The sequence below is a fragment of the Thermobia domestica genome, chromosome 2 (genome assembly GCF_964235325.1).
Source record: "Thermobia domestica chromosome 2, izTheDome1.hap1.1, whole genome shotgun sequence".
Classification (NCBI taxonomy): domain Eukaryota; kingdom Metazoa; phylum Arthropoda; class Insecta; order Zygentoma; family Lepismatidae; genus Thermobia; species Thermobia domestica.
In genome coordinates this window covers 321,640,878-321,660,124 of record NC_137455.1, presented here as the reverse complement: position 1 = coordinate 321,660,124, position 19,247 = coordinate 321,640,878, and the positions used below count along the sequence as shown (strand labels likewise).

At 31.2% G+C, this 19,247-nt stretch overlaps 1 protein-coding gene across 1 annotated transcript in view; it reads left to right on the top strand.

The window, feature by feature from the left end:
* Positions 1–19,247, top strand: part of unc80 (unc80, NALCN channel complex subunit) — a gene marked incomplete in the record, with an annotated part of 366,946 nt that overhangs the window by 211,841 nt on the left and 135,858 nt on the right. The window contains 4 exon segments of the mRNA XM_081749034.1: positions 7,839–8,001; positions 14,064–14,187; positions 15,894–16,009; positions 17,898–18,088. Coding sequence (XP_081605160.1) covers positions 7,839–8,001; positions 14,064–14,187; positions 15,894–16,009; positions 17,898–18,088 — 594 coding nt within the window.

Genomic DNA, 19,247 nt, shown 5'->3' with positions numbered 1-19,247 from the left:
TATTTTAGTACTCAGGCGATAATTATGTTCTATTTCTTAACTTTGAGAATTCTTTTACATATGGAAAGATTCTTTAACGTATTTAAATGTTCCATTACGTATAGAGAGCTAAATGACAAACAAGCATGTGTTCACATTAATAAAAGGTTTCGAAATATTGTATCATTAAGTATTTCAATCAATGTTGCTTTTTTAAACACTTGGTAACAAGTCTTATTATATTTAAAAGAAGAAAAACACATCTGCAAACTTTTTCCCGATTGCAAAGGCTGGCTTGGAGGTTCGAACCTGGCTTACTTTTTCCCGAAGATACCCGAAGTTGGACTTAGAAAATTTTTGCCTCAAAACACCAATAAAGAATGCGCTCAACCTTTTTGAGACAAGGTGTACATGTCAGACATGGGAGTGATTGAGAGGTCCAGGATCTTTTAGAGCCATATCTCGAGCACACTGCCCTGTCTGAATTGCTCTGTTAGAACTTTTATGGCACCTCCAATAAATTTTGATGCCACGGACTACACTGAGCTGATAGATTGGAGAAAATGTAAGCTGTCTCCTCTTCTAGTGCTCGAAAGCTTAACAACAGAAACTATCTTTATCACTTATATATGACAAATCTGGTCATGAGTTTGACTTCTTAAATTTTCCATGCCATACTCAGGAAGTTGAAAGACGTGTCAAACTTGTCACAGAGTATGCCAGAAAAGTGTGAGGACAAGAAACAGAAATGGCTACATTAGAGCAACTTTGCTCTCAAGACTCACAATGCCAAAATTTGATAAAAAGAAATCTGATTTAAGGCAACGTCCTTGACTAAATCAACATAATTTAGCACAGCCTAGTTGGTAGGATGGTTGGATGGGATGTGGGTGGAATTGGAATTACAGCCACCTACTCGTGGTGAGTTCTGGGCCATTTCATTAAGAAAAAAAAAGAAAAAAAAGAAAAATGTTGAAAAATGGGCGAAGAGCTGTAAAATCATTATGAAAATCAAACATGACCTCACTTAACTAAAATAAAGTACTTAGAGGTTATAGAAATGAAAAAAAGTAATCTGTATATTTCTTACGTAAAGGTAAAATTTGATGTTTCTTATAATTCTTTTTCAAATTTTAGGCCATTTGCACTAACTGAAGATCCAGAGTGTGATTGTTTCGTTATTTTCCCATTGATTAGCACGCAAATATGCAACTTTTGAGCTCTATTTGAATTCGATACTCGAAAATTTTTTTTTCGCTCAACCCTAATATATATACTGCATTATATCTAGAATTCAATTCTTCTTCCCTAAATCAAATATTATATGTAACACGTAGTTTTGAAATGAAAATTAAATAGGTTCATAACCGAAAAGAACATTTCTTTAGCTTTAAAATTGTTTCAAAACAAAAGTTATATCTCAATTAGAAGCAAAGTTGGAAATCATTATTGTTGAGCATGTGTTCAAAGTTATTTCTAGTGCATCTTTTTAGTGTATTGGCAACTCTGCTATACAAATATTGCGCATACCTAAGAGTTAAAATGTAACATAAGTAGTCCATATTCTCTGCTACCTAAATGATGATAGTTTTGCATTCAACATCTAAGGCGTAGAATTAAGTCTACTCATGCTTTAAAAAAAATGCCATTACTCTTTCATTCAAAGCTGTATATTGGCATAAACTGTAGATGTTAGTGATATACGATGTTAGCAATATTTATTTATTTACTGAGGGATGCAATATACTAACAAAAAATTAACGTATCGTCAGAAAAAAATTAAATATGTACTGCGAAAGTAACAAAAGTTACATTACGCACGCAGATAGTCATAAAAATAACGGAAACACCTTAACAGAATTCAATGTGAAGAATTAATACGACGCTAGGTCACCTTTAGTCTGTAGTACATATTATATTCGTCGCGAATTTGGAGCATATAGCTCATAGATTTTTTCAGAAAAGTAGTGGAACGTTCGTTATATGGGGCAGGAGTTAGTCGCGTGAATAATAAATGAAGGGTGAATCTGTATTGGATTCGCTGATCTAAACCTGACGATAGATGTTCTCTAATACTCAAGTTGAGAATTGAGTGGGTCAGGAGAAGTGTTAAAGTTAATCAAACCACGTCTGAGTAGGTCTGACTATGTGTTGAAAGATTGCGTCATTTTGAAGGAACAACTCCTATATCATAGGATGCACCTGATCATCTAAAATTTCTACATAATCACGGGCGACAATAAAGTAATAAATGAACCGATGGAAAGTCATGAAATTGTGACCCATACCAGCACATAGTCGCCGCCATGATTAATAGTAAGAAGTAGGCAGTTTGGACCCTTTGGGCAGTCGCAATACATAAACCCGGTCTGTTTTTTTTTTTTTTTTTTTTTTTTTAACAAGGATAAAAATCATATTTTTTTTCACTCTTTCAATCAACAGCCGTTTCATGTTTTATGTTTTCAGTATGATTTTTATTGCGCTATGGCGTGTGCGGCGCTGACCAAAAGGTTTGAAATCGCAACCCGATGGCGAATGTTTAAATTATGAACCTCTTGTCGAACTGATTTTTCAAATTCCTACAGTCTTATAAGTATGTTGCTTTTCCATTCCGTAACAAGTATGTTGTAGCAACTAGAAGAAATATTGAAGTACAGACAGCCAGTGAACGTTAGTAGATACCTGTGATAATTATATCTGAGACAAACAACAATATCATTACCAATTGAGGGAGTGAGCGCAACAGTGGTCTAACCCACATTTTTTGAAATGGAGAAAAATCAAGTTAAACTTAAACACATTTTTTTTTTTTTTGTACAATATATGTATGTACAATGTATGACACATTCAACCACTTGTTGTTGCTTTTGGTATATTGTACAAAAAACACATGTGTTTAACTTTTTTTGTGTGTTTAACTTGATTTTTCTCCATTTTTAAAAAATGTGGGTTAGACCACTGTTGCACTAACTCCCTCAATTGTCCTTTAATTACATAATCCAAAAACTTCCAGTATTACTATGATTCACAATATATTTAAACATATATATGTAACGTCGTATACCTTTACTTTATATTTTTTTTATTATTCTTTTGATCATTCCCTGATGATCAAATATCACATATTACATCGATACAACGACATTATACAAATAGACATAGTTAGAAAATTAATAGGAAATATAACGGATTAATATTAAAAATTAAGGATATGAAAAAATAATTGATTAAATTAAAAATTAATATCAGAAAAAATAACGGTTAAACTTACAATAAAAAGAGACTGTTAAAAAGTAACGATTAAAACTTAAAAAAGAGACAATTAAAAGTAACGATTAACACTTGAAAAGAGATGGTTAAAAGTAACGGTTAAACTTAAAAAGAGAGGTAAAAAGTAACGGTTAAAACTAAAATTAACTTCAAAATTAATAAATTAAAATTAAAATTAAAATGGCAATTTTCACAGCTACTATGCAATGTGACTTGATTTGTAAAAGTTAATGTATAATTTAATGGATAAAACTAAGAGCGTTGAGAAAATTAATTGATCATTACGAAAGGTTATTGTTTTCATATAAAGTAGATAATTAATAAAAATTAAATTAAAATGGAAAAATAAATTATCCATTAAAATTTTACATTTTAAATTTAACTTTCTGTTACTTACGTGCTTCTACGAGTATATAAATGTAATCTTTAGATGGCTAGAGATCAGACATCGCCTTGTTCCCCTGAAACAAAAATTAGGCGTAATAGATCAGACATTCAAAATATGTATTATTTTAGCGCATTTACTTTGAGGGACAAGGGAATACAACATTTCACATTTTTTTCAATAGAAAAATATTTGTCCCCTTGTCCCAGGAGAACTAAGTTGATTACGCAGACAATACATGTAAATGTGTTTTGCTGAACTACTGTCGTGATTATCATTGGGACACGTACACGCAATTGCTTTCAGAAGGGGTTATGCCACTTTTAGAACCACATGTGGATGAGAGAAGTTCCTGTTATTGAAAATAATGGATCCCGTCTTCCCTGCTTCCCAATGTCAGAACCGTCGATCAGGCACATGTTAACAATCAAATGAAATCATATATATATATATATATATATATATATATATATATATATATATATATATATATATATATATATATATATATATATATATGAATAGAGAAAATAGATATAGCAGTAAGGAATTTACGCAGCCATTCCAAAGTAACTTTAAATGTTTTGATAATACTGATCATATAGCAAGATAATCTCATCGATCCGTGAGGTAAATCTTACTTGGTATATTACAGGAGGGTATTCACAAGAGATTAGTGAGTGCAAAGTGCTATCCTGTTTATTTATATATTCCTTATCTGAAACATCAAGAGAGGAAAATATTTGCAGGACTTAGATTCTCAACATTAGTGAATTCAACACGTGTCGCCTCCATTTTTCTTTTTTTTTCGTCGTCCTTCGCTTTCACACCCTTCTTAGCAGATAATGATATTTACAGTTTACACTACCATTCGCTCTTCTAGCCAGAGTTAATCGATTGAGATTGTTAACAATTCCTTAAAATTGTGCGTGATTGCTACATTGCAAAGTAGCAAAAATGAGAGGAATCAAATTTCAAGCAACCTCATGTACTGGTTAAACCATATTTTGTGGTCTAATATGACAGGAAATGAACAATGTGACAATTAAAAATGTTCTTGAACGATCTGAGCTATGCCAAATTAATACTATTGAAGCTAGTTGTTTTCCCATGTGAAGGAAATGGACATTGAGGAAGATTTCAAAACAAGTTAAGTTCACAATGTTCACTTTGGGACAATGGCTTGCATTATAAGGCAACTTACTAGTGTAAAACCACTGTGAAGGTTTTGAAATAAGTCGCAAAATAATCTTGAAAAATATATATTTCATATAGTGTTCGAGAAATAATTAACGATTTATTTTGTTAATCGTTATAATTTTTTAAAACGATTGTCAATTAAAAATTAACTGTTCGAAAATTGAATTGATTAAAATTTTAAAATAAGAAATTTTTTAGTTGATTAAATTAGATATTAACAAAATGTTCAATTGATTAAATTAAAAATTAACAATTTTTAATTGATTAAATTAGAAATTAAAATGTTTAATTGATTAAATTTAAAAATAACTGAAATTTTAATTGATTAAATTACAAATTAACAAAATGTTTAATTGATTAAATTAAAATTAACAAATTTTTTAATTGATTAAATTAGAATTTATCAAAATGTTTAATTGAATAAACTAAAAATTAACAAAATTTTTAATTGATTAATTTAATCGTTATTTTTTAAACGGACTAATTACATGTCTGGAAACAAGTTTTTACAGATGAAATCATACATGCAGACAGTGTACTGCATTAGTTTATGGTTCTTTATGATAATTTCCTTTAATACTTGGCGATTTCTCACATCTACATTTCAACCTAGAAAGATTAAACAACAAAGGGCAAAATTTCGAAAAAAAATTCCTACGAAGTTACATTTTTGTGGAGACTTTTAATTTGATGTCCTCAGCAGATCCTGAAAAGTACTCTTCATTTAAGATGTGGACTTTTGTTTTCTGGAGGAAGTGATTCTAGTTTCTTGCCATTCATTCAAAAATTATAAATTTTTCGAAAACGATAGATACGAGGAAATTTGTAATTTACAAAATTCTACACAATAAATATCTTTATGCTATTTTTCGTAAAGTGAATCGTTTCAAAGATATAGGCTCAATTATCTCTGAAGATAAATAGGATGTTTTTAACTTGATACCTCAAACTATCTGGAAAATAAAAGTATCGAACAGAAAAAATATGCAAAATTAAAAAGTTAAGACACATATTTGGAAAATGGGGGCAGGATTCACCTGTGATAAAATTAGCCCGCTCGCGCTCCTCACGCTGGGATTGGGCTAGGGATTACTTTGAAAACTCAACTAGGAACCCCAAGTTTTTATTACAAACTTTAATATATGACGAAAAATAAGTAAATTTTAAACAAAACATATTTCTCCATTCGTAGTAAATGGCGCTGTAATCAGTGAAAACTAGTTTCACTAAAGATTCTTTAATTGAAAGCCTCCTAGCTCAGAAAAAATAGAAAGAAAGGATAAATCTTCGAAAAATTCATCTTTCCATACATAAAGAACTAAGTAGTATAAATAACGACGTCAATTCCCGGACGCGTCGTTCCTGTCAATTCCCGGACCAGTTAACTACTTGCTTCGCTCAACTTGGGCTTAAATGTCACCGCGACTGTCACTAATGAGCTCAGCGGCCCCGAAAACTATGGATTCGGTCATATGAACATTTTATTTTCATTTCTTATCTTCCATATAGGTAAGGGCTGAACTTGAACTTAAACGGCATTGGAAGTGTCATAATTCACCTGAGAGAATCCAAAAACTATAGATTGGATACTAATATCTGTAATTCTCGATTATTACGTCACATCTTACCCACACAGTACAATTTTCAGATTGTAAGCCATACTTGCATGTCTACTTGCTTTTAAAAATGTTTACAAATCGAGTTTCATCTTTCTAACATGAGAAACTCTTGAAATACTCTTTTAGCATAAATCTTGAACCACCTCTTTCCTTTGAACCCCTCCCCCCCTTAAGGAAGCATAAGAAATTCTAAATTGCCCACAGGTCTCTTCAATAGTTACTTACTAATATGACAATCAAACTGTATGAGTTTGTATAATGGATAAGCAAACATTCATTTTCTATATAAGATGAACCATCTGTTCTCCTTTGGGTCCACCTCCTGCGCCCTTTACGATATTCGAAAAAAAAAAAGTCTATTGTCTTATTAGATAGTACTGTATTAAATTTTCAAATTGTAGATTTCAATATTTGTTATTCGTGCTGTTATTTTTAACATTCTAAGAAGTCCAATTTTCTTGTTATTTACTAAGTTCTACAACTTTTTCAAGTTGAGAAAATATACTCCTTCTCCCTCTATAATTTGTTTAAGTTAGTTTTTTTTCTTATTTTTTATCTTATCAAGCAACTTGAGTTCAGAGCAAGATGTAAATTAGTATTATGACATATTAAAAGAATTGAAATATGCAATGTTTTCTCTTCTGGAGAACCAATTTACTTTTAAAGTATTTGTTCAAACTGGTAATGTGTAATTTACTCGGAAAGTGAATGGGATTTCTCTCATATAGAAATTTTAACTCTTATTTCCGGGGTAGATCCTACAGTGGTTATTTTAGATGAAAATACTGAAGCGCGCGTCCTTCTTCTAGGTTATTTACAGAAAATTTACTTTGAGCATTAGAATGATCTATAGTTTTTCGTCTGCTGGGTTTATCTCTAAACCCTATGCAAACAACATTATATCCATTATTTAAAAATACAAAGACATCTTACCTAAATATTTATACGCAAATTTTAACACGAACGGTTTCAAGTTTTCTCTGTTCCCTTCTTTGAGTAATATTCTGCTATGTTGCTACGCTAATGACATGGTCATGTATTTTTAACTATTAAGTGAAATAAAATGAAGAACTAAACAATTACATTCCACACATCCAAGTTGTTTCGATAAGATTTCTTTTGTCTTTTCAAATACTGAATATGGATCCTATGGCATTCATCACTAAATATTATTTTCATTTCAAATCAGTTATCATAATCTTACTCGATTGCAATAACGCATTAATTATATTTGTCTGATGATTTCCTGAAACTACTGAATCTAAGAATGAAATTTCAAAGAATAAAAATAAATAAGTGGAAACACGACCTAATAATAATATTTAGAAATAATTTTAATAGTTTATTTATTAGTGTTTCATTGAATGTTACCAATTACATTTCAGAGTTTATTGGAGACTGAAGAAATGGAAGACATAACAAAATCAAGTCAAAGCCCTGCAGGTAGAAGAAAACACTACATTTTAACTCCTCGCCATAGTGAAAAAAATCTCAAAAATGAACCCGCCACAACAAGTAAAACTAGGAAACCTTCTCGATTTCAAATCGGTATGTGTGATTTCGATCACATACATTGTTTTATTTTAAGTTTCAAATGTTTCAGTTTTATAGGAATGAGTGAAGCTAGAAAGTACTTGTTAATTAAAGCTAAAATGGCTCATATATGCTGAAAAGTTTGAAAACGAAATAACAAATTGATTGTGTCGTATTTAGGAATGTATTGTTTAGAATGTTCTTTACCAAAATAGTTTAAATAAAATTGAAATTGATCTATATCTTGGTGCGTAAACAATGCACTCACATGAAATTATACATACCTTATTGATCAGGAATTAATTCTAGACTCCTTTTCTAAAACCAAAATTAAAAACACTGTGTTTATATCACCTTAGAAATTTCATTGTTACCAATCTAACTCAAACGTACATTGTTATATTGTATAACAATATAATGTAAATGGATAAATATAACAGATACGGACCTTCCAGAAATCAGCAAAAGAAGTTTTCAGGCATCTTGGTACACACCAATAGCAGCACATTTTCATGAACTTCTTTTACAATCCGTTACTGTTCCAGAGGATAAAGCAAGACTTCTTGCTGCGTCATCCCCCCATGCTGGGGCATGGTTGAATGCGTTACCTTCCCCCCCAATTAGGTCTTCACATGTCTAATGAAACCTTTGAATCGCAGTAGCCTTAAGACTAGGTTCAGATGTTTGTGAGCCACATCGCTGTCCAGCTTGCAGGGATCAAGCGGCCTGCATGGCCTCTCATGCATGAAGAGCATTGGCAGGAACATCTGTTAATGACATCATTTTGCGAGCCCTCAATACGGCAGGAATTCCTTCCATTCGTGAACCATCAGGCTGTTGTCGTTCTGATGGTAAACGACCTGACGGCATGACATTAATACCTTGGATGAGAGGCAAATCACTAGTTTGGGATTTTACATGTTCCGACACATTTGCCCATTCAAGCCTCCCATTGACTATTATGAATGCTGGAGAAGTTGCTAGACGTAGAAAGGCAGAAAAGGAAAGGAAATACAACAATCTCCTCGACAAATTTATTTTTGCTCCAATATCCATCGAGACCAGTGGGGCATGGGGTTCTAGAAGCCTTGATTTTATCAGAGAAGTAGGCAGACGCATATCTATCGTTTCTGGAGATGTTCGTTCAGCATCCTTCTTAATACAACGTATATCCATTGCGGTCCAACGAGGCAACGTTTTGTCAGTTCTTGGTACGTTGCCGACTGGAAGGGAACTGGAGGAGATATTTCTTCTCTAGCAGAGTAAAGCGGGGCAAAAGGCCGCACTTAATGTTCAGCGGGGCAAAAGTCCTTCAGTTAATGGGTAAAGGGACGCATAATTGTGTTTGATAATATCATAATGTAAAATGCAGACTTTTTTCATTACAAACTAAAGTAAATTAGCGATATGAATGTTACCTTAAAATACTAAAACTATTTCTTATGTTTGTATCTGGTAGTTTCATAATCTGATGTATTTTCATTTATTTTCGATAATGTGTGTATATATTTTAATTTATAACGCATTAGTTGTAAAGTCCATACAAATAAATTCAGGAGTAACTTATTTCTAAAAAAAATATATAGAAATGTATAAAAGTGGCAATGAAATATTGTATCATTACTCGCTTTATCTCGCTCTGCCAAATGCGATCATCATGTAACGTCGACAAATGTGTTATATTCAGGTTCCAATATTGTAAACTTAGTTGAACCATTCTAAGTTAAGAAAAGCTCACTCAATCACTGAAAACTAATGTAAAATCACTCAACAGTTCAATAAATTTCTGAAATTGTAAAAAAAAATGTAAATTTTATATGATACTTTATAATACAATTTGTTGCATCTATTTCGGTTTTATTCCACTTACTATTGACCTGCTGTAATATCAATAAATTATTAAGTCGAATCCATTGGATTTAATCTGTTCATATTTTGTGCTTCATGCTATATCTGTAGAAATTATAATCAAAGTAAATTAATATGTAATATTAACTGTAGAATAAGAATTTTGAATTTCTTTATACAAGTGTTTTAAAATTCAATAATATTGCATTTAAATATTATTGACATTTTTAAAATATATCATTTACTTAAATATGATATATTTAACGTTTTAAATATATTCTTCTTTCAATTAATAGTTCAGAAAAGTTTTAAATTATTGAAAACTAATTTCAGTTATAATGTTAACAGCTGTAAGCCCATATTTTGACACTAGGTTAATTAATAAGAAAAATAAGAATATCTATTGTAAGACACTCACAAATATTAATACTAAGCACATCTGATAACGTGAACTCATATTAAATTTTTGTTTAGAATAAGTCTGTATAATTAGTTTCCATTTTAATATTGTCTTAGTCTTGTGAATAATATTTACAGGATGCTTCGTAACATGTAAGAAGTTCTTCGTGCTCAAGGTTCTATTATTTCATTCGCACTTTAATTCTCACAACTTCTATTGTTTTTAATTTTTATACTTAGAAAAAGTCTCGAATTATTTGAAATATATTGAAGAAATTAGAAATAAGAAACAAAACGTGAGTGTATCTCTTCTTTAAGCATTCCTAAGAAAAGTTCTAGAGCAAATTATGTATCACACTATATTTTAATTTACTATACTAAACTGAAAATCCAAGAGAATAACAATAAGAAATGAACTCTTAGTTTGTTTTCAATTTGCAATTTAATACTGAGTGGGACAAGATAAATATTGTAGTGACATTCATGGCAATGCGAAGATATGATGATATATATTAGTTACTACAGTGAGTTCAAAAAGTCGCTCCACAGTGGATGTAGGTACTTGTTATTGTGAGTAAAGGACTGATACATTCACTTTTCTCCTTGTGTATATGTACGTTATGCTATGCAAGTGTCCGATACAAACAGGGATAAAGCTTTACTTTAACTTTGAACTCAATAGAGACGGATACTGTACAATTAAGACGGTTGGTGTTACATTGTAACCAGTTGTTGTACTCAAAGTTCGATCAGAGTTCTATTGAGTATCTAGTAATACAGCTGTGTGTTACAATGTCAACAATGGAGCAGCAACTGTTTTTCGGTTAAGAGAAGTTAAGAAAACATGTGATACATTATACATTGAATAGTATCATGAAACAAAAGTACTGAGAGGCGCTATTACATATAAGGTAATACAATTTATCGATCAATCTCAACTATGAGTTTTCGCAAAAATGTGTAAGAAGGATTGACCTGTGACTTCAAATTAAGATAAACCACTTTCAACATTTACTATAGTGGAATGTTTCTGTGTACATCTTTGCCTTAATCCACTTTAAAGCGACTTTTTGAACGCATTGTATTACTATACTTTTATTTTTTATTGAATGTATATCTATATTCGTGGAATGTATCATTGAGAAGAGTTTGTCGTAATCTTACACTCAATTATCTTTGACTCCTACATTACTTAGGAACTACGTTTATTAGACCTTTTTCTTAGTTTTGCGAGTTCTGTCTATCCTGAAAATATCAGGGAGCCTAAAACTATTAAGCCTTTTGCGAGATGGCCATAGTGTCCCAAATCTTAGCATATATGACTCGCAGCGGGTAAGACATAACGTCAATGTGACAGGTGAGAGTTGAAGCTAATAGATGTACAAAATGTGTTGGAATTCTTATTATCAGACGTAAGGTATTGCGCCGTGAAGAATAAACTTTCCGCAAAAGTACGGTAAATTTTTAAATTTTATTTTGATAAAGGCTCCCGTGAAGAAGTTTATCAAAAGCAGTGTTATTAAAAACAACAGCCAGAAAATTGTTCAATTCCATTTGCTTTGGAAATGTCGATGTCCAAGATGCTCCTCTCAGTGAGCGACCAATCACAGAAAAAGTGAATAATATTCTGGCAAAAAAATTAGCAAAAACAACATGTAAGCAGCAATGATATCACCAACGATCTAAACATCCATCACTAAACCGTGTTAACCATTTGGAGAAAGCTGGCTTCAAATAGAAACTCGACGTTTGGGTGTCACATGATCTGACTTAAAAGCATTCACTCGATCAAATTTCTATCTGCGAATCTCTACTGAACCTCAACGAACTCTCGTCAAGCCATTTCTGAAGTGATTGATCACGTAATAAAAAGTGGATATTATATGACAACAATATGTGAAGAAGATTGTGATCAAGGCGAGGAGAAGTTCCGCGGTTTGTAACAAAGTCCACACTGACGCCCAGAAAGGTTAAGACTATACTGTGTGTTTGGTGCGATTTAAAGAGCATCGTGCATTACGAGCTGCTGCTATCTGACAGAACAATAGACTCTGACCTGTACTGTCGACAATTAGTGCGACTGCTCCTAGCAGGTCAAAAGAAACAATCAGAAACTGTTCAAAAGAAAGAATGTCGTATACCAGACGGACAACGTCAGACTGCATACATCTTTAACGACCGGTCAGGAATTGCGAAATCTTGGCTGTGAGGTTTGAATGTGTCCACTGTATAGCCTGGATCTGTTAAAGTCAGATTATCATTTATTTCAGTCTCTAAAAAACTCCCTGAATGGTGTTAAGGTAACTTCCAAAAAGGCCTGTAAAAAGTACGGGCCACAATGTTTTGATCAGGAACCACATAAGTTCTATAGCAACAAAATTATATTTTCAAAAAAATACAGAAAACTGTCGAATAAAATTATTCATATATAGTTTCATAATATTATTTTCAAGTCTCAATACATGTATTCTCAATTTTGATCTTCAAAGGCTCGAGACTTTTTAGACAGCTTGATAATAGAGACACAAGAAGATAGGACTCACATGGTAGTTATGAACAAATTTGATAGCTGATAGTCACAGTAGTTACAACAGAGAGACTTCTAGCCCTAGTATTCGTTTCCCTTTCTTCACTTCTTTTTTCTGCAGTACATTAATGAGACATTCGACTGTCATGAGCTAAGCTTAGTGATTTTGTAACCATAATTACCATGTAACATTTTATCATGATGTTCATGTGTTCACTCTAGAATTCCTTTGTTCTAATAATACATACATATATACTCTTTAGAAAAGGTTACTGAAAGTATATCGACTTATATAGATGTAGATAAACTAAAAAGATTTCTTATTATATACATAGAAACAAATAGTGAAGTAGATAAACCTTTTTTTAAATGATTATACCGTATAAAAATTACATTAAATAATTTCTTAAAGGATTTCTCAAAAGACAACTTAAAAGGTTAAGATTCATGTGAGTTATCACTATCTGCCTTCAAGATTAAGATAATATTGTATTGTTATTGTGATCTCAAATACCGATTGCTTTTATGAATGTCATTTCTCGAGACGTTAGCTACGGATACGATGTTATGAAAATTTCAAACAACATATATTTGTTACATGGAGGCACTTTGATTTTCCAAATTGCCAATTAAGTTATTCAGAAGTTACAAATCATTCATCATATATGATGTTACAGTTTTCCTGTTTTAAGAAAAATTTTTAAGCTGTCGGTTATCTTTAAAATATTTTTCAGTTAAAATTTAACACATGTAATTCAGTTGAAAATGTTTACTTACAAATATGGACTGAAAAAGGGAATGAAAAACGTCGAAATCATTCTAAGAAAATTTTTAAAAACTAGAAAAAATATATATCCACAATTGAACAGAATTTTCTCGAACGATTGTAACTGTAAACCAATACGTGGTGCAGTTTGTTAGGGCAATTTCAAAGAATATTAAGTACTTATTAATTCTTAATGTTCTGTTTAGCTTTTTGTTTCCTTGATTAATTATTCTTTAACGAATAAGTTGAATAGAATTTTGATTAAATTTTATGGAACAAGGTCTTATAATAGTGTCTACTTGAATAAGGTAAATGTGTGACAAGTTAAGTTCCTAATAGTTTCGTACTCCTATGACATTGTTTTTCTTAAAATAAATCTGAACTAAACTCAAATGCCAAATAGCCATAACTAAGTATTTTACAGTAATTTTTGTGGCAAACTATGACTGATGTTCGTACGTAGTATACAGCAAAATTAACTTTAAAAGTATTTGAAAGTGTTTTTTAAATAATATAATTTCTTTTTTTATTTAATAGTAAACTGGTTCAAAGGAGAACTGAATAAGCCCGGGTCCACAGACAGTTATAATGGTATTGATTCTCCTGTTGAAAGTACTTTTGCAAGACACCCACATAGGATGACCCAGAAGGGGAGTGCAAGGTAGGTATTCAACTGTTCAGTATTGAACCTGTTCACACTCGTAGTTATCCAAACGGTTTTGAAGAGGTCAGGAGAAAGATATACTAATTTCAATAATATTTTGCTGCTCAATTTTTACACATTAACAGAGAAATTTCCCGAACAATATATATAATTAAAAGTGTAGTTTGCTTAGTGTCACCAAGAAAATGAATTGGCAGATTGCAAAAACTCCAACTGCAATTTCCTGAATATAATTCAGAAGGGCAAGCATTTTTCTTTCACTATTTTGTTGTTTAGACAGTAAACCATTTTCGAATTGTTGCTTTAGTATCCATTTTGTAGTACAGATGACGCAAAATTTGTTTCTCGTAACAAAAGGGTTATTGATAACAATTACTTTATACATCAATCAATTTCAACATTTAATCTTTTAAACTGACTAAGGATACAAAATAACAAAATTTCCTTATCTATATAATTGCTTCTTGAAATTATTGTTTTAATATTTCCACTGTATTTGACAGCCATATTTGCGTAGTAAGAATTAGATTTAAAGGAAGTGTAGTGAAAACATTTTTCAGTTTAATATCATTAAACAAAATGTAGAATCCTGATGGTGCTGTGTTTAGGACACTTTAACATATAGAGATGGTCATATGTCATTACACTTTAGTTTAAATTTTAGTTCTCTTCTTCCTATGCTAATGGAAGCAAAGTAGAGAAACAAGTCTATACTATTTATTTTTAAAAATCCTATTGTGTACTATTCCTTTTTTTTTTCTTGTATGTCCACAACAATACATTTTCATATTATTTTGCTTCCATTTAACAATTGATTTAAAATATTCTTATTTTCACCGCTTGTTACATAAAAAATCTTGCCGTTTCATAATTAGAAGTTGAATTTGAGCCGACTGTCTATTTTTGAGCTATCGTCAACTGAAACATTTTTCTTAACTTATTTATTTTATATTTCGAAATTTTTCAAAATTTTCAATTTTATCTGATAGGACACAACTAGTTGCAGGTCACGCTTGCTACGACTTAACCAAGAAAAACCTGAAGATATTAATCCAAAAAGACTGTATAAAAATATAGAATGTTGTTGATGAAGAATTTTTTAATATAAAAAATTAAAGGTATATTTATTTAGTTTAGAAGTCTTGGATTTAGGTTTTTAATTTGGTCATTTTTGCACATTATCACATCGTAGAACGTAGCGATGGACCAAGAGTAGGGTCTAGTATATAAATAACACGAAAAATAGTTATATTATAATATGAGAAAATGTCAGCTAGCTCAAGAATTCCTTCTTTCCTTTCGTTTACGATGGTTTTGATCCACTTTTTATATGACTACTATCTAAGGTATCATCTAAAGCAGTGATCGCCAAACCGTTCAACGTGAGCTACTAGTAGCTCATGGGGAAATTCTCGGTAGATCGCGTTAACGCTTTGGTTAGCTAACCTTGATTCCTCCACTGATAGGTAATAAACAAATGCAAGATTTTAAAAGAATGTTGGTAGTTCTTTTGGTTGGTAGCTCACAGTAGGATTTAAAAACTGTACGGTAGTTTAGAAGCTTCATAGGTTCGGTGATCACTGATCTAGAGCTTAGGATCTTGGAATCTAGAGAATGATACTATATTATTGAGGCATAATTTAATCATTATATATGTGTTGTAACTTAGAGACTTAATATAAAATTTGTGTTAAATATTTCAGCCATGTTGGACAAACGCTGCAAAAAGCCAAAAGAAAGGTTGGAGATCATTTCAATAAATTTGGTTTTGGTAAAGGCAAAAAGAGAGATGGTAGTACAGAAGAAGCACCAGGAAGTTGTAAGTTAACAGTCTTATTTGTCTTAATTATAGAGGAGAAAGAATTACCAACACTTTTATTTTGGATTATGATATTATTATGTGACTAAATTATAATATTTTGATTATAACAAAAACACATACACATCATATTACTCTTGTGCTCCAGTATACTTATTCATTATTTATGTGAGTCATGTTAGTTGTAAATTAACACCAAGTATGATTTTAAAGCTTTAGAAGAGTACCAATAGAAAAACTTTATAATATTTATTACATTTAAATTAAAATAGTCTATTAGAAAGATTAAGTTATTAATTTGAACTATATGCTTATGTTGGAATATAAGAATTATATGTTTTCTTATTTGAACGAAAACGTTTTTATCAACGTTAACAATTTTGTTTTTACCTAGGTAGTAACATGCTCTCTCAAATTTGTCTGAAATTCAAATTAAGTATAAATATGTCGATTTTCTGAAATTTTCTCCACAAAAATTATGCGATGTACTAAAGTTAGTAACAGATTCGTTTTATCATAATTTATTGATGTAACATTTTAAGTTTTTTAAAAATTAAAATTTACCATTAATTGTCTAACGTTTCAATTATTCTGCTAATTAATTTCAAAAACATCTAAATTCTATTGGTCACGGTGTAATATATAGTTGCTGGATGAGGTGTTAAATAGAAATGTTAATAATAGTGTTAAATAGAACAAGTACTTCCCAGTATATTAAGTACAAAAATGTTATATGAACGGCACGTCTAAATCAATTTGCTGGCAGGATTAAAAATAAATATTCTCACTCCTTAACGTAATTTCACTGAAAAAGAAGAAAAAGATTGGTTTATTTATTCAACTTTCAACGTCTTTTTCAGCACTTAGGTTATATGAAATATGGACCTACAGTTTAAGGTGTAATCCATCCCAGTATAATGTGTTTAATGCTCTCTTATCGAAATTGAACCCGGAACCCCACATAGGAAACGCGTGCGTGCTAGCCATTATATCAGTGAAGAGAGCAAGAAGAAAATAAGAAAGAAGAAATGAAAACAAATCAAATACACTTAAGAAAGTTGTAGAAAATATTATACTTTAACTGAAAAATATACATGTACGCTATCTACAGAAGTCACAGATAGATATATTATGTACTACTTGTTTTTCTGTTGAAGTATAGTAGTTTACACAGTTTTCTTAAGGGTATTTTATTATTGTTTTATTTTTTCGTGAGTGTTTCTAGTAGTGAACATTTTAAGCGTTTTCTCTACCGGCAGACAGGACATAGACAGTGCAACTATATAACTTTTTTTTTTTTTTTTTTTTTTTGCGCTTTTCATACTGAGAAGTATTATATAATAAATAGAGGAAACAATGCCAACCAGACAAACACTCAGCATCCACCTCAAGTGTGAACATGTCTGTAACTGACCTCGAAACAGACTGGGTAGCTTAGGGTTAATGCATAGACACATTACACCGGAGACCTGGGTTTAATTTTATATCCAGACGTGCATTTTTTACTGTTTGAATGGCATTGATGCTGAGAACTACTTGTTAGTGAATAAATATTTTTTTTAAAAAAAGGCGTAAATAATGTTTTTTTTTTCCTAAGAAGTACATTTGATATCTCATCTAGCATTAGCACGGCGTGAATAAAATGATTAGAGAGATTGTCGACTGGATTAATTGAGAATTTAGGCTTTCAACGATAAAGGTTAACATTTATTAGTAATGTGTCAATGGGTAGCCTATTTCCAATGTTAAATTGCTGCCTAGTGAAGTGATTTCCATATTTCAGAACTAATATATCGTCAATCCCTTTTAAGAACCTCATTTTCTAAATGTAGATCCGCTTTGTAAGTTAATTATATGCTTCTCACAATATAAATCAACAATATTGCAGACTTGAGCAGAAGAAACTCCATGGAATTTGGAGATACATCTCGTGAATCTGAATTTGTTGTTCTGAAGGAGAGAAAACTCGTTCCTCTACTTCCTGTTCGAAAAGGCATGCAGAGATTTTCTTTCTTGCTAGAAACATGTCAACCCGGATCTGTACCGGATCATCATTTGCTTGCTGCAACGCTAGACTTGGTAAGTGTAAATACGGATATTAAAGATATACAATTTAAAGTTAGAAGATACGAATGTTAGTTTAATATCAGCAGAATAATTCGCAAGTATTTATGAGTAATAAAAAAAAAAGTTAATGTGATACACGGTGGTATGAAGGTAAGGCTCCCTCCATTCCATGACCTTTCGAGTATTCATTGATAGTGGCTGGGTGAACTCCTAAACCTTACTTGGAAGCGGTTAGAACGAAAGAACAAATCTTGCCACATCATCGTCGAATGCAGGCTGTTCAGTAAACGCTTTACCGATCACGCTACAGGTACTTTATTCACTAGTAACTCATTATACTTAACTAAAATTAATTTCAATTAAGGAATTTAAACTGTGTTAGTATCTCAGAAATGAAACACAAAGAAAAGAAAATATTAATATATAAGTAAAGACATACTCTTAAATTTAAACACGAGGATGAATAAACTGTGATAAAGACAGTAAAGGAAATCACACGAAATTTACGCGAAACAGAAACTGATACAAAAAAAAAAAAAAAAAACAATATTCTAGGCGTTATACACTCTCTCATACTCAAGCAAAAACATGTTTTGATCTCTGGGAAGCACAACTGTTTAACATCAGTTTAAACAACAATTCTCTAGGTTTTAATTCCTCTCATACTCAACTATCTCAAGAAAAGAAAACACACTATCTCAGGTTTTGACTTAACCAATATTTTATGTGGTTTGACCAAAAAATCTGTTAACTTTAAAGAGAAAAAAATAACCTTATCAGATATTTTCATGTATAAATATGGATAGCCATCATTATAGTCGTCATTATCCATAAAGATGTTAATAGATGACTTTATTAACAAACTCGACCGAAATAATCATTCTAGCTGTCTATCAGAATTTTGAAAAAAATCGCTTTTACTCAAGAGTTATCGTCTGGAATAATGGACAAACGGACGTACAACCTCATAAGGCTCAGTAACGTGATCCTAATAATAGAAAAACTAAGTTGATGGCGCCAGTTTGTTAGCTAACGGCAAAGTTGAGAAGTATTAAGTTAGCATAGATGAACATCTATCAGAGCAAGTTAATAATATTCGAAGTTAGTTTCTATAGTATTGATCTGGTTACATTATGAACTTTAGTTATTTGTTTTCTTTTTAAAAAAGGAA